This window comes from Lepidochelys kempii, chromosome 1 (genome assembly GCF_965140285.1).
Source record: "Lepidochelys kempii isolate rLepKem1 chromosome 1, rLepKem1.hap1, whole genome shotgun sequence".
In the NCBI taxonomy this organism is placed as follows: domain Eukaryota; kingdom Metazoa; phylum Chordata; order Testudines; family Cheloniidae; genus Lepidochelys; species Lepidochelys kempii.
Genome location: NC_136380.1, coordinates 250,334,495 through 250,349,199, shown reverse-complemented (window position 1 = coordinate 250,349,199; position 14,705 = coordinate 250,334,495). Strand labels below are relative to the sequence as shown.

General features: G+C 43.4%; 1 protein-coding gene across 7 annotated transcripts in view; it reads left to right on the top strand.

The window, feature by feature from the left end:
* The window catches only part of KIAA1549 (KIAA1549 ortholog), a 221,147-nt gene that overhangs the window by 116,074 nt on the left and 90,368 nt on the right, over window positions 1-14,705 (top strand). For all 7 annotated transcript variants that reach the window (XR_012156097.2, XR_013634976.1, XM_073322875.2 and 4 more), the window contains exons 4-6: window positions 1,417-1,594; window positions 3,025-3,155; window positions 4,308-4,491. Coding sequence is in view for 5 of the 7 variants with exons in the window: in XM_073322875.2 (XP_073178976.2) it covers window positions 1,417-1,594; window positions 3,025-3,155; window positions 4,308-4,491 (493 nt within the window). In the remaining 2 variants the exon portion in view is untranslated. The remainder of the gene's footprint in view (window positions 1-1,416; window positions 1,595-3,024; window positions 3,156-4,307; window positions 4,492-14,705) is intronic.

Here is a 14,705-nt window from a genome sequence, read left to right as displayed (position 1 = left end):
GTCTTGGCTTTTTGTGTAGAAAGTGTGTCACAATGTGAGCATGTGTGGTAGATGGAGGGAACTGGAGTGTGAAGAAACAGCCAGGAAGTAGGTGTGTTGACTGGGTTAGGGGAGACTTCCTGTTAGAGAAAGAAATACTGTAAAATACTCAAATCCTTCACCTTGTTTTTGTTTTATATAATATTGTAAGGATATACAAAAGCGCCTGCTTTGAAACCTTCACTTGGTTTTATAGTAAATCCTCTATTTAGATCCTCATCTGTTATGTGATGGCTAGAGATCTTCAGAATAGACTGCTCAACTCTAGAATTATCTTCTGAAAGGAATAGCAGGGGATATATGAATTGTGGGAAGCTTCTGTTGGTAGCTGTGCTGAAATAAGGGGGAGGAGTGTCTTCTGAAAAAAAAAGTGTATGTATAGGTATACATACAAAATTGTATTATATCTATAAACTATATTGTGTGTATATTGCTTCCTGCATAACACACACACAGAGTCAATGGGATGTATACACTACCATATGTGTGTCCAGTATGCAAGAAGCCATGCTGGTGATTCAGTAAGTCACCAGTTATTGGTATGGAATCTGTAGTGCCCTCCAATATCGTGTAGAGGATGAGATACTGTGCTGCTAGAGATGATCCATAAAACCGAAGTCCTGACCACTTTGTGGCCATTTAAATTCCTGCAGTACTTTTTGCAAAAGCAAAGGTGAATGTTCTGAACCAGTGGCTCTCAACCTTTCTGGACTACTTGTACCCCTTTCAGGAGCATGATTTGTCTTGTGTGCCCCCAAGTTTCACCTCACTTAAAAACTGCTTGCTTACAAGATCGGACCTAAAAATACAAAAGTGTCACAGCGCACTATTACTGACAAATTGCTGACTTTCTCATTTTTACCATATAATTGTAAAATAAATTGATTGGAATAGAAATATTGTACTTCCATTTCAGTGTACAGCATATAGAGCAGTATGAACAAGTCATTGTATGAAATTTTAGTTTGTACTGACTTCGTTAGTATGTAGCCTGTTATAAAACTAGGTGAATATCTAGATGAGTTGATGTACCCCCTGGAAGACCTTTTCATACCTCCAGGGATACACATAAGCCTGATTGAGAACCACTGTACTGTACAACTTCTAATTGGGTAAACTTAGCAAAGGGAAGATGCTCTTGTGGTCACTCCACTGGAGTTGGAGTCTCCAGATAAAGACTCTATTCCCAGCTCTCTGACTTTGTGTGCTTCTCTTTCCTCAGCTGTAAAATTAAGATAATTATTTTTCTACCTGTCAGGGATACGTTGCTTAATTTATCCAAGTGTTTCAAGATCATTAGATGGACAGAGAAATAGAGATGTGCGGTATTGTTGCCAATATTGATGCTGATAATTTTATTTAATTTCTTTTCCATAGGTTTATAAAATTTCCCCAAAATTCTCGTTCTTGGTGACATCGGGTCCTTTTGTTTACACAGCAATAGCTGTCATAAATGTCCTTATGAACAGCAGCCTTCTACGTGGTCAGGCCCCTGTCATCCTGTCACTGCAGCCTTCTTTCACCATGCCAGATCCCAGGTTCCAAGTTCACACAGGTGAGTTCTTGTTTCTGTGCTTCACACTGTAGAGAGGGGGAGAAATAATGTAGTATTGATACAGACTTTGATCTGGGAAGAAGGATGGTCTTGTGATTTAATATACAAGATTGGGAATCAAAAGATCTAGGCTTTATTTTTGTGAGGCTTAATTCATGAATATTAACAAAGTGCTTTGAGATCTTTGGATGGAAAATGCTACATACATTCAAAACATTGCTATTACTGTTGTTTATTTAATTAGTTGAAAAACTTTTAATTGGCAAGAGGTGAATGCAATGTTCTATTCTACTCCCTACTTTTTGTTATAGCTGATGATGTCTCTGACAGTCAGTGTAGGGAGTTTGCATTTTTTTACCAAGTTTTAAGAGTTAACAATTTTATCATGCTGCAAAACTCCAGATGTTTCTTCATCCTCACTGGCCACTTACCATTTGCAGACTGTTGCAGGGGAAATACAGAACCCTGAATAAGGGTCTTGGCAGATACATAAAAGAGAAAGGTATTCTGTTCTCCAGTATTTTGCTTTTAATAGTAAGGCATATTTAATTATTTATTCATGTATATCTGAAAATTATTTTTGAATTTAAAGTTTATTTTGTTTAAAATGTTTAGTTTTATTTTGCTTATAATTTAATTTTAAAAAGACCTTTTCATATTCAGATTGATTTATATTCATGATGTAGGAGACTGGTGCTGTCAGTCTGACAGCTTTCACTAGCCACGTGCATGCTAATTAAGCACTGGTGAAGGGTGCCAGAATGACAGCACTAGAGAGTGAACTTCTTATTATATATTTAAGAATTTCACTTTCGAGTGCTGTCGCTCTGGCACCTTTCACCAGTGCTTAATTGGTGTGCGCATGTATGCACACATTATATATAATGTATGTATGCTTATTAAGTGCTGGTGAAAGGTGTCTGCCTGGTATACCAAAGTTGGAGTCTTTCAACCAAACTGAATACTAGATTTCACCATCAGCCTACAAAGAAGGATGCTTCTGGTCGTCTTCTTTTTAAAGATTTTCATAAAAAAAACCTTGGATAATTCAGGGATTCCAGAGCTTCAGACGACTGACTCAGTATTAGAGACAATTTGTGTATAGCTGGGAATCTTTCAGTCGCCTGTAATAGGAGGTGGATTTTATTTTATTTTTTGGCTGCAGAATCTCTTGACAGCAAGTGAGCCTTATTGTCACATCAGATTTTACTGACAAGAAAACCTTCTGCATCAATGCAGAACAGTTTCTGCCGTAATTAATTTCTTGAGCTACACTGTTTGGACTTTCAGCTGCCAAGAGTGCAGTCGGGATTTAATGGAAAACGGATTCATTTATGGAGGGAGAGGGTTCACTGCTTCCCCACTCTCTCCCTTCAGTGCAAATAACTGCACTGCACTCAGTGGGACTAACACATACCCTTTACCTCCAGTGCTTCAGTTTGTGCCTCAAAACGTTGATACTGGCTTCTGTAACTTCAGCCAGCGCATTGAAAAAGGGCTGACAATGGCATTCATGGAGGTGAGAAAACATCACCAGGATATCTTCAACTTCACAGTGAAGGTAAGAATGCTAGCATGCACTGAGAAAAAGGAAGTTCACCGTACTCTGCATCACACATTTTGAGTGGGTAATCTAATGGTGGGTTTATACTGAGGATAACTAATAGATTTTAAGGTTTTTGGGTTCCACGGTTCATTAGTGTTTCCACCAGTGCCATGTGCCCTTAGTAGCGATTACCTGAGCTTTAGATTTGGAAATTGAGAAGTCTTTATTCGATATTGTACTCAATAAAGGGGCTTAAAACTCATTGGATATAAACTCTAAATCTAATTAATAAGACATGCTGCTTTTTTTTCCTGAAAGTTTATTTATTCTAACTTTGTTCTAAAACTAAAATCAATAAAAATTGTGCTGTATAAACTCATAAACAATGTAAATAGTATCTAATCACCATAAAAATAAAATAACTTCTTTGTGTTTAAGTATATGTCTTTAAAGTGAAGAATATATGCAAAATATTATACAATATAGATATTAAGTAAATAGAAATACTTGGGTTAATAAAAATGGCAATATAAGATGTCATAATAAAACTTTTATGAAACAGCTTGTAATACCTGTACTTTTCCCGTACCAAAATTAACTTTAAACACACTAGCCTGTCTGCTTTTGATGCATGTGATCTGTTTGTGAACGTAGCTGCTAGGTGAAGTTCCAGGGAAAGACCTATGGAAGCACATTTTGAGATCTGATTGCACTTTTTTTTCACCCATCTTTGGCTCTGGAAGTGCAGGGCATAGTGGATTTTGACAGGACAGCTCTCTTTGCACAGTGTTCATTTACCTTATGTTGGGGGTCTTTTCCTATCTGTTCCAGATAGGTAAGGTATCCACACAGGCTTCTTTTGTTGATAGCTTTTGTTTTGCTGACTCTGCATTTGACTTTTCTCTGGATGTTTTCTTCAGTCGTTTTCTGGATAGCACCTTTCTCATCAGCATGGACTGTAACCCAGTTTAAAGAATAAATCTTGGAAGGGAAACAGTGTCCTTGCTGAGACAGTGTGGCAGAATGAGTCTGAAATGGATGTTACTCAGCTCTCTTGTAAAGCATCCCACTTTATATTATTATTATTATTAAAAAAAATGGGGTAAGGAGGGAACAGAAGTGCTGGTGTTTTTGCTGTTTCTGACTTGTCCAGTTTTGTCTTTTCAGATACTGAATATAACTCTGAGCAAGCCTCGTGTGGCATTTCGGCAGGGCCCTGTGAACATTGTCTTTGCCATTCAGGATACATATGGATTCTTGAATGGATCTGAAATCAGTGAGCTGCTGAGGAACCTGTCTGTGGTGGAGTTCAGTTTCTACTTGGGCTTTCCTGTGCAGCAAATTGCTGAACGTGAGTACGTCATATCACTAAGGCGGCAGAAAATTGGTTTTGTGTGGTGTTCTCTGCAGTTTCATAGTAATGTTCTATGTAAGTGTTAACATTAGTTAATTTCCATAGCTTCTAATTTGGTCTTTCTATGCAAATCTGTATAACAGTGCCTCTGATCACATAAGCTGTCCCTGTGCAACAGTAGCTGAACTTAATCACTGACTCTAGTATTGGTTCAATCTGTAATTTGCAATGGGAGGGGAGGAGGAGGCGGCAGAATCAGAACACTTGTCCACAGGCAGCTAAGACTTCTGTTTTGTTTGTGAGAGAATAAAATGAGATTGAGACCACAGCCCAGAATAGGAGACAATCTCTCAAATAAATTAAAGTGAATAATTGTTGCTTCCTTAATTGTCTGAAGGCATTTCTCCTCACTCATTTGCTTGGTTTTAGTATGATTTACTCTCACTTAGTCCTATAGCTCTTAGTTTTGTATGCCTTTTAACCCAAATTTTGAAATGCTAGTACCCCAACAAGTCTGTGATTGTCAGGAAGGACAGAGAGAATGTCATAATTTATTTCAAATTGAGCTACGTAATGTTATGGACTATGTCTTTCTAGCTTGAAAACTATATCTGATCATACAGAATAATCCTAGATTAGTTCTCCATCAGTCCGGTCTGCTGTTACATACTCATTGTCACTGTGTCCATGAATATGTTTTGTTTCTGGCCCTGCGTCAAGCTTGTAGCGAATAGGGGCTGGTAAGCTTCTGTACTTGGGCCATTCATTTGTATTTGCATCAAATCCTTCACAATATATTAGTGGGCTGGTTTGTTTTGATTAATTTCTTTATTGAAAACCCATGTCCTGCTGCTTCAGTGCTACAGAACAATGAAATGAGAACAGAATTTCTACCTAGAGCAGATTTCAGAGTAACAGCCGTGTTAGTCTGTATTCGCAAAAAGAAAAGGAGTACTTGTGGCACCTTAGAGACTAACCAATTTATCTGAGCATAAGCTTTCGTGAGCTACAGCTCACTTCATCGGATGCATACTATGGAAAGTTTAGAAGATCTTATTATATACACACAAAGCATGAAAAAATACTTCCTCCCACCCCACTCTCCTGCTGGTAATAGCTTATCTAAAGTGATCACTCTCCTTACCATGTGTATGATAATCAAGTTGGGCCATTTCCAGCACAAATCCAGGTTTTCTCACCCCCTCCCCCCCCACAAACTCACTCTCCTGCTGGTAATAGCTTATCCAAAGTGACCACTCTCCTTACATTGTGTATGATAATCAAGGTGGGCCATTTCCAGCACAAATCCAGGGTTTAACAAGAACGTCGGGGGGGGGAGGAAAAAACAAGGGGAAATAGGCTACCTTGCATAATGACTAAGCCACAAAGTCATTATGCGAGGTAGCCTATTTCCCCTTGTTTTTTCCTACACCCCCCCCCCCCCTCCAGACGTTCTTGTTAAACCCTGGATTTGTGCTGGAAATGGCCCACCTTGATTATCATACACAATGTAAGGAGAGTGGTCACTTTGGATAAGCTATTACCAGCAGGAGAGTGAGTTTGTGGGGGGTGGGGAGGGGGTGAGAGAACCTGGATTTGTGCTGGAAATGGCCCAACTTGATTATCATACACATGGTAAGGAGAGTGATCACTTTAGATAAGCTATTACCAGCAGGAGAGTGGGGTGGGAGGAAGTATTTTTTCATGCTTTGTGTGTATATAATAAGATCTTCTAAACTTTCCATAGTATGCATCCGATGAAGTGAGCTGTAGCTCACAAAAGCTTATGCTCAGATAAATTGGTTAGTCTCTAAGGTGCCACAAGTACTCCTTTTCTTTTTACCTAGAGCAATACATCCTGAAAGGCACGGTGCCTTGTGGTTAAAAACCTTATAAAACATCCAAGTGTGCTATCCTTTGTTTTGGATTTTATGGTATGTACGTGTAATTTTAAAGACCACCTTGTCAGCTCTGTGGGGCAGGGACTGTCTGATAGGGTATGTCTACCCAAGAAACATACCCTGTGACAGAGAGTTTCAGAACCCAAGTCAGTTGCCCTGGGCTCTGAGACTCCCTGTTGCGAGTCTTTTTTGCTGTATAGATGTACCTTTTGTGTGTGTACGTGTGTGTGTACAATGCCTAGCACAATGGGACTGCTTCCTGATTGGGGCTGCTAGGTGCTACTGTAATTCAAATAAAAAATAATAATGCAAATGATGCAGGGCAGTGTTTCTTGACCTGGGAACCTGGGGGTTGTGGGAGAATTTTAGGGTGGGTCGCAAGCAGGGCCAGCATTAGGGGGTAGGAAGCAGGGCAATTGCCTGGGGCCCCACAAAGCTAATTTACATGTTTCAGCCCCGCTTGGGATGAAGCCCCGAGCCCCAGGTAGGACTGCTGAAGCTCTGAGCCCCGTGCTTAAGGTGCACAATTTTATTTTTTTAAGTCCAAAGCAGAAATGTTGAGAAATATTGATATAGGACATTCTCCATTTCTTCCTCACTGAGTACCTGTGTAAAGTGGTCCAGAAGATTGTTCTCTTTTTTTCACTTGGTCACTGTGTAGAGTCAGAACAATAAAACCATGTGCATGATCATTGCTTTAACCTGTTAAATCTGGTATCCCTACATACAATGGCAGATTCAAGCATTCAGATCAGATTTTTCTGCAGCTTTGTCTCAAGCACAGAAGAATTTACCCCTGCACATTTGCCGTTCCTAAGGATTTGTGACACAAGGGCCAAGATACCTTCCATTGCTGTGAATTCCAGCATTGAGTTCTGTAGCCTGTGCAAAGGCTCAGACATCGAGATTTTTCCCCTCTTGCACAGGAAGAGAGACTTAGTCACGGTGTTAAGTAAATCATAAAATTCAATGTGATCACAAATTTGCCTATCTTGAGCTCTTTAAGAGTGGCTCTAACTTGAGCTGCATCAGCCCCTGACTCCATTTCTGGAGTGTGTTCCAAGTAGGGGACAGCCAATTGATATTTTTATATCACTAGTGATCTGACCTAACTAGCAATTCACTGTGTTTGATGTATACTGCTGAATAGCACATTTGCTTCAAAGGCCGCAATAAGGGGTTGCATTTGTCAGTGTCTTTTGGGGACTGGAGTAGTCAAATTTGAAGATGTCTTTAAAAATAAATTCAGACTTTTTAAAATAATCAGCTTTGAGTCCAGAATATAAGAGGATCAAGGATGTGGGTGATGCTGTGCACAGCAACATGAGGAATATCTTGTCTAAACTTGGCCGGTCCAGGATTTGAACAGCTCATATTCACCGCAGTTCTATCCAAACAGGGCAACTGGTTTTGATTTGATCCTCATGTCTCCTAAAGCTGTTTTTATTCTTTGGGTGATATCATTAACTGTCCCATGTTCCAAGTCTGCTGTGTCAGCAAAGAGACTCCAAGGCTTTTCACCCTGCACAAATCTGATGCCCTCTGATTCTTTCTCAGCTATGGGCCTTACAGTGGATCCCTTAGCAAGTACAACAATAAACCTAGCTTGCGTGCATTTCTGAGCAATTTCCCTCAGCCGTATGCCTACACTGCAGTTAAAAATCTGCAGCTGGCTCACGTCAGCTGATACAGGATAAGGGGCTGTTTAATTGTGGTGTAGATGCTCGGGATTGGGCTGGAGCCTGGCCTCTAGGACCCTACTAGGTGGGGAGGGTCCCAGAGCTCAGGTGTCTACACCACAATTAAACAACCCATTTGCCCGAGCCCCACGAGCCTGAGTCAGCTAGCTCTGGTCAGCCGTGGGTGTCTAACTTCAGTGTAGACATACCTAAGAGACTTTCCAGTTGCCTGTATAAAGTTTTCAAATTGGAAGTGTTAATATAGTTTGATCAAAGGTTAAGACCAATTTTTGTCCTATAACTGTCCCAGACAGCTGCAGCAGCACAGGAGCTAGCAAACAGAGCTGTAAACAGGGGAGTTTGAGTGGGAGTTCTGTTGGAGGAGAAGGTATTTGTGATTGTTTGGCTTTGTATTGGTAGTATTTGTATGTGTAGAGGCTTGTAGGGGCTTTGTGCTGGAAGAGAAGCTGAGCCCTGATTAGGGGGCGGGGCTTCACTGACTAGGGGTCCTATAAAGGTAGCAGCCAGTCAGGCAGCAGCACAGACAGCTGCAGCAGCACAGGAGCTAGCAAACAGAGCTGTAAACAGGGGAGTTTGAGTGGGAGTTCTGTTGGAGGAGAAGGTATTTGTGATTGTTTGGCTTTGTATTGGTAGTATTTGTATGTGTAGAGGCTTGTAGGGGCTTTGTGCTGGAAGAGAAGCTGAGCCCTGATTAGGGGGCGGGGCTTCACTGACTAGGGGTCCTATAAAGGTAGCAGCCAGTCAGGCAGCAGCACAGACAGCTGCAGCAGCACAGGAGCTAGCAAACAGAGCTGTAAACAGGGGAGTTTGAGTGGGAGTTCTGTTGGAGGAGAAGGTATTTGTGATTGTTTGGCTTTGTATTGGTAGTATTTGTATGTGTAGAGGCTTGTAGGGGCTTTGTGCTGGAAGAGAAGCTGAGCCCTGATTAGGGGGCGGGGCTTCACTGACTAGGGGTCCTATAAAGGTAGCAGCCAGTCAGGCAGCAGCACAGACAGCTGCAGCAGCACAGGAGCTAGCAAACAGAGCTGTAAACAGGGGAGTTTGAGTGGGAGTTCTGTTGGAGGAGAAGGTATTTGTGATTGTTTGGCTTTGTATTGGTAGTATTTGTATGTGTAGAGGCTTGTAGGGGCTTTGTGCTGGAAGAGAAGCTGAGCCCTGATTAGGGGGCGGGGCTTCACTGACTAGGGGTCCTATAAAGGTAGCAGCCAGTCAGGCAGCAGCACAGACAGCTGCAGCAGCACAGGAGCTAGCAAACAGAGCTGTAAACAGGGGAGTTTGAGTGGGAGTTCTGTTGGAGGAGAAGGTATTTGTGATTGTTTGGCTTTGTATTGGTAGTATTTGTATGTGTAGAGGCTTGTAGGGGCTTTGTGCTGGAAGAGAAGCTGAGCCCTGATTAGGGGGCGGGGCTTCACTGACTAGGGGTCCTATAAAGGTAGCAGCCAGTCAGGCAGCAGCACAGACAGCTGCAGCAGCACAGGAGCTAGCAAACAGAGCTGTAAACAGGGGAGTTTGAGTGGGAGTTCTGTTGGAGGAGAAGGTATTTGTGATTGTTTGGCTTTGTATTGGTAGTATTTGTATGTGTAGAGGCTTGTAGGGGCTTTGTGCTGGAAGAGAAGCTGAGCCCTGATTAGGGGGCGGGGCTTCACTGACTAGGGGTCCTATAAAGGTAGCAGCCAGTCAGGCAGCAGCACAGACAGCTGCAGCAGCACAGGAGCTAGCAAACAGAGCTGTAAACAGGGGAGTTTGAGTGGGAGTTCTGTTGGAGGAGAAGGTATTTGTGATTGTTTGGCTTTGTATTGGTAGTATTTGTATGTGTAGAGGCTTGTAGGGGCTTTGTGCTGGAAGAGAAGCTGAGCCCTGATTAGGGGGCGGGGCTTCACTGACTAGGGGTCCTATAAAGGTAGCAGCCAGTCAGGCAGCAGCACAGACAGCTGCAGCAGCACAGGAGCTAGCAAACAGAGCTGTAAACAGGGGAGTTTGAGTGGGAGTTCTGTTGGAGGAGAAGGTATTTGTGATTGTTTGGCTTTGTATTGGTAGTATTTGTATGTGTAGAGGCTTGTAGGGGCTTTGTGCTGGAAGAGAAGCTGAGCCCTGATTAGGGGGCGGGGCTTCACTGACTAGGGGTCCTATAAAGGTAGCAGCCAGTCAGGCAGCAGCACAGACAGCTGCAGCAGCACAGGAGCTAGCAAACAGAGCTGTAAACAGGGGAGTTTGAGTGGGAGTTCTGTTGGAGGAGAAGGTATTTGTGATTGTTTGGCTTTGTATTGGTAGTATTTGTATGTGTAGAGGCTTGTAGGGGCTTTGTGCTGGAAGAGAAGCTGAGCCCTGATTAGGGGGCGGGGCTTCACTGACTAGGGGTCCTATAAAGGTAGCAGCCAGTCAGGCAGCAGCACAGACAGCTGCAGCAGCACAGGAGCTAGCAAACAGAGCTGTAAACAGGGGAGTTTGAGTGGGAGTTCTGTTGGAGGAGAAGGTATTTGTGATTGTTTGGCTTTGTATTGGTAGTATTTGTATGTGTAGAGGCTTGTAGGGGCTTTGTGCTGGAAGAGAAGCTGAGCCCTGATTAGGGGGCGGGGCTTCACTGACTAGGGGTCCTATAAAGGTAGCAGCCAGTCAGGCAGCAGCACAGACAGCTGCAGCAGCACAGGAGCTAGCAAACAGAGCTGTAAACAGGGGAGTTTGAGTGGGAGTTCTGTTGGAGGAGAAGGTATTTGTGATTGTTTGGCTTTGTATTGGTAGTATTTGTATGTGTAGAGGCTTGTAGGGGCTTTGTGCTGGAAGAGAAGCTGAGCCCTGATTAGGGGGCGGGGCTTCACTGACTAGGGGTCCTATAAAGGTAGCAGCCAGTCAGGCAGCAGCACAGACAGCTGCAGCAGCACAGGAGCTAGCAAACAGAGCTGTAAACAGGGGAGTTTGAGTGGGAGTTCTGTTGGAGGAGAAGGTATTTGTGATTGTTTGGCTTTGTATTGGTAGTATTTGTATGTGTAGAGGCTTGTAGGGGCTTTGTGCTGGAAGAGAAGCTGAGCCCTGATTAGGGGGCGGGGCTTCACTGACTAGGGGTCCTATAAAGGTAGCAGCCAGTCAGGCAGCAGCACAGACAGCTGCAGCAGCACAGGAGCTAGCAAACAGAGCTGTAAACAGGGGAGTTTGAGTGGGAGTTCTGTTGGAGGAGAAGGTATTTGTGATTGTTTGGCTTTGTATTGGTAGTATTTGTATGTGTAGAGGCTTGTAGGGGCTTTGTGCTGGAAGAGAAGCTGAGCCCTGATTAGGGGGCGGGGCTTCACTGACTAGGGGTCCTATAAAGGTAGCAGCCAGTCAGGCAGCAGCACAGACAGCTGCAGCAGCACAGGAGCTAGCAAACAGAGCTGTAAACAGGGGAGTTTGAGTGGGAGTTCTGTTGGAGGAGAAGGTATTTGTGATTGTTTGGCTTTGTATTGGTAGTATTTGTATGTGTAGAGGCTTGTAGGGGCTTTGTGCTGGAAGAGAAGCTGAGCCCTGATTAGGGGGCGGGGCTTCACTGACTAGGGGTCCTATAAAGGTAGCAGCCAGTCAGGCAGCAGCACAGACAGCTGCAGCAGCACAGGAGCTAGCAAACAGAGCTGTAAACAGGGGAGTTTGAGTGGGAGTTCTGTTGGAGGAGAAGGTATTTGTGATTGTTTGGCTTTGTATTGGTAGTATTTGTATGTGTAGAGGCTTGTAGGGGCTTTGTGCTGGAAGAGAAGCTGAGCCCTGATTAGGGGGCGGGGCTTCACTGACTAGGGGTCCTATAAAGGTAGCAGCCAGTCAGGCAGCAGCACAGACAGCTGCAGCAGCACAGGAGCTAGCAAACAGAGCTGTAAACAGGGGAGTTTGAGTGGGAGTTCTGTTGGAGGAGAAGGTATTTGTGATTGTTTGGCTTTGTATTGGTAGTATTTGTATGTGTAGAGGCTTGTAGGGGCTTTGTGCTGGAAGAGAAGCTGAGCCCTGATTAGGGGGCGGGGCTTCACTGACTAGGGGTCCTATAAAGGTAGCAGCCAGTCAGGCAGCAGCACAGACAGCTGCAGCAGCACAGGAGCTAGCAAACAGAGCTGTAAACAGGGGAGTTTGAGTGGGAGTTTGAAAGCGGAGTTTGTCTTGTGGTGCTTGTGTGGGGTTTGGTTTTGCTGTGGGTGGTGGTGTTTTGGTGTGGTTTGTGTTTCCCAGATTAACAGGATTTAGGTGGGAAGGCTATGACAGATTCAGAGGTGGCAGTGGGAGTGACCCATGCAGCAGATGACACAATGAAGATGACTGGATGTGGAAGCTGTGGTATGTACATGATCCTGGAGGGGGCACCTGGTAAGAGTTTTGTCTGCATGAAATGCCGTCTGATAGAGCTGATGGAGGAAAAGATCAGAGGTTTGGAGATGCAGGTGGAAAGTCTGGTAGAGTTTAGGAAGGGGTTTGAGCAGATTATGGAGCAAAGACATGAGGTATCTGAAGGGAAAAGCTCAGACTTGCAGATGGAAGCAGGACTAGGGAATTTTGAGGGGAGACTGGGTGAGGAAAGTGGTCAGTGGAAGCATGTGACTAAAAGAACTAGGCAGAGGAAAAGACGGGCTAGTGAAGGAGAAATAGAGCTTCAGAATAGGTTTGCAGAGTTGGAAAATGAAGAAGGGGCTCAGCAGGTAGTCACTGAAGGTGACAGGGCAAGGAAGAAGAGAAGAGCGGTTAGTCCTATAGGAAAAGGGGAAGAGTTAATGGAGATTACACCAAATATGAGCCCCAGGAGGATACAGGATGGGTTAAAAAGGATTACAAGGGAGAATGGGAATGGAAAAAACTTGCAGCCAGAGGGAACAGGGGATAGACTGGAGAATAGCACCGTCACTAGGAAAAGGCAGGTCTATGTGATTGGGGACTCTTTATTGAGAAGAATAGATAGGCCTGTAACCAGAGCTGATCCAGAAAATAGGAGGGTGTGCTGTCTTCCAGGTGCTAAGATACGGGATGTAGACCTGAGGTTAAAAAGGATTCTAAAGGGAGCGGGAAAGAATCCCCTAATTATCCTTCATGTGGGAACAAATGATACGGCTAGATTCTCACTGGAAAGTATTAAGGGAGACTATGTTAGGCTGGGGAGGACGCTTAAGGAAATTGAGGCTCAGGTGATCTTTAGTGGGATTTTGCCTGTTCCTAGAGAAGGGCAACAAAGGTGTGACAAGATTATGACTATCAATAGATGGCTTAGGCAGTGGTGCTATAAGGAGGGCTTTGGGATGTATGGCCATTGGGAGGCATTCATGGATAGAGGACAGTTCTCTCGGGATGGACTTCATCTGAGTAGGGAAGGAAATAGACTTCTAGGATGGAGGCTGGCACAACTGATTAAGAGAGCTTTAAACTAGGAATTTGGGGGAGATGGTTGGGAGATGTCCAGGTAATCTCCACGCCAGAATTTAGCATAGAGTGGAAAGAAAATGAAGTAAGAGTGGATACAGCTGTAGGTAGGAGGAAGGGCAGTGTAGATACAAGTCTAATAGGTTATACTGGTAGTAAAATAACCGTGCCTAATAGGGTACAGAATGTGAGTGAGGCCAAACAGCAAAAATTAAGATGTTTGTACACTAATGCAAGGAGCCTAGGTAACAAAATGGAGGAACTAGAGTTACTGGTGCAGGAAGTGAAACCAGATATTATAGGTATAACAGAGACCTGGTGGAATAGTAGTCATGATTGGGCTACAGGTATTGAAGGGTATGTGCTGTTTAGGAAAGACCGAAATAAAGGTAAAGGTGGTGGAGTAGCACTGTATATCAATGATGAGATAGAATGTAAAGAAATAAGAAGCGATGAAATGGATATGACTGAGTCTGTCTGGGCAATAATTAAATTGGGGAAGAAAACTATTAGAGCCTCCCCTAGGATAGTGCTTGGGGTGTGCTATAGACCACCGGGATCTAATTTGGATATGGATAGAGCCCTTTTTAATGTTTTTAATAAAGTAAATACTAATGGAAACTGTGTGATCATGGGAGACTTTAACTTCCCAGATATAGACTGGAGGATGAGTGCTAGTAATAATAATAGGGCTCAGATTTTCCTAGATGCGATAGCTGATGGATTCCTTCAACAAGTAGTTGCTGAACCGACTAGAGGGGATGCCATTTTAGATCTGGTCTTGGCGAGTAATGAGGATCTCATAGAGGAAATGGTTGTAGGGGATAATCTTGGCTCAAGTGATCATGAGCTAATTCAGTTCAAATTGAATGGAAGGATTAACAAAAATAAATCTGCAACTAGGGTTTTTGATTTCAAAAGGGCTGACTTTCAAAAATTAAGGAAATTAGTTAGGGAAGTGGATTGGACTGAAGAATTTATGGGTTTAAAGGTAGAGGAGGCCTGGGATTATTTTAAATTAAAGCTGCAGAAGCTATCGGAAGCCTGCATCCCAAGAAAGGGGAAAAAATTCATAGGCAGGAGTTGTAGACCAAGCTGGATGAGCAAGCATCTTAGAGAGGTAATTAAGAAAAAGCAGAAAGCATATAGGGAGTGGAAGAAGGGAGGGATCAGTAAGGAAAGCTACCTTATTGAGGTCAGAATATGTAGGGATAAAGTGAGACAGGCTAAAAGTCAAGTAGAGTTGGACCTT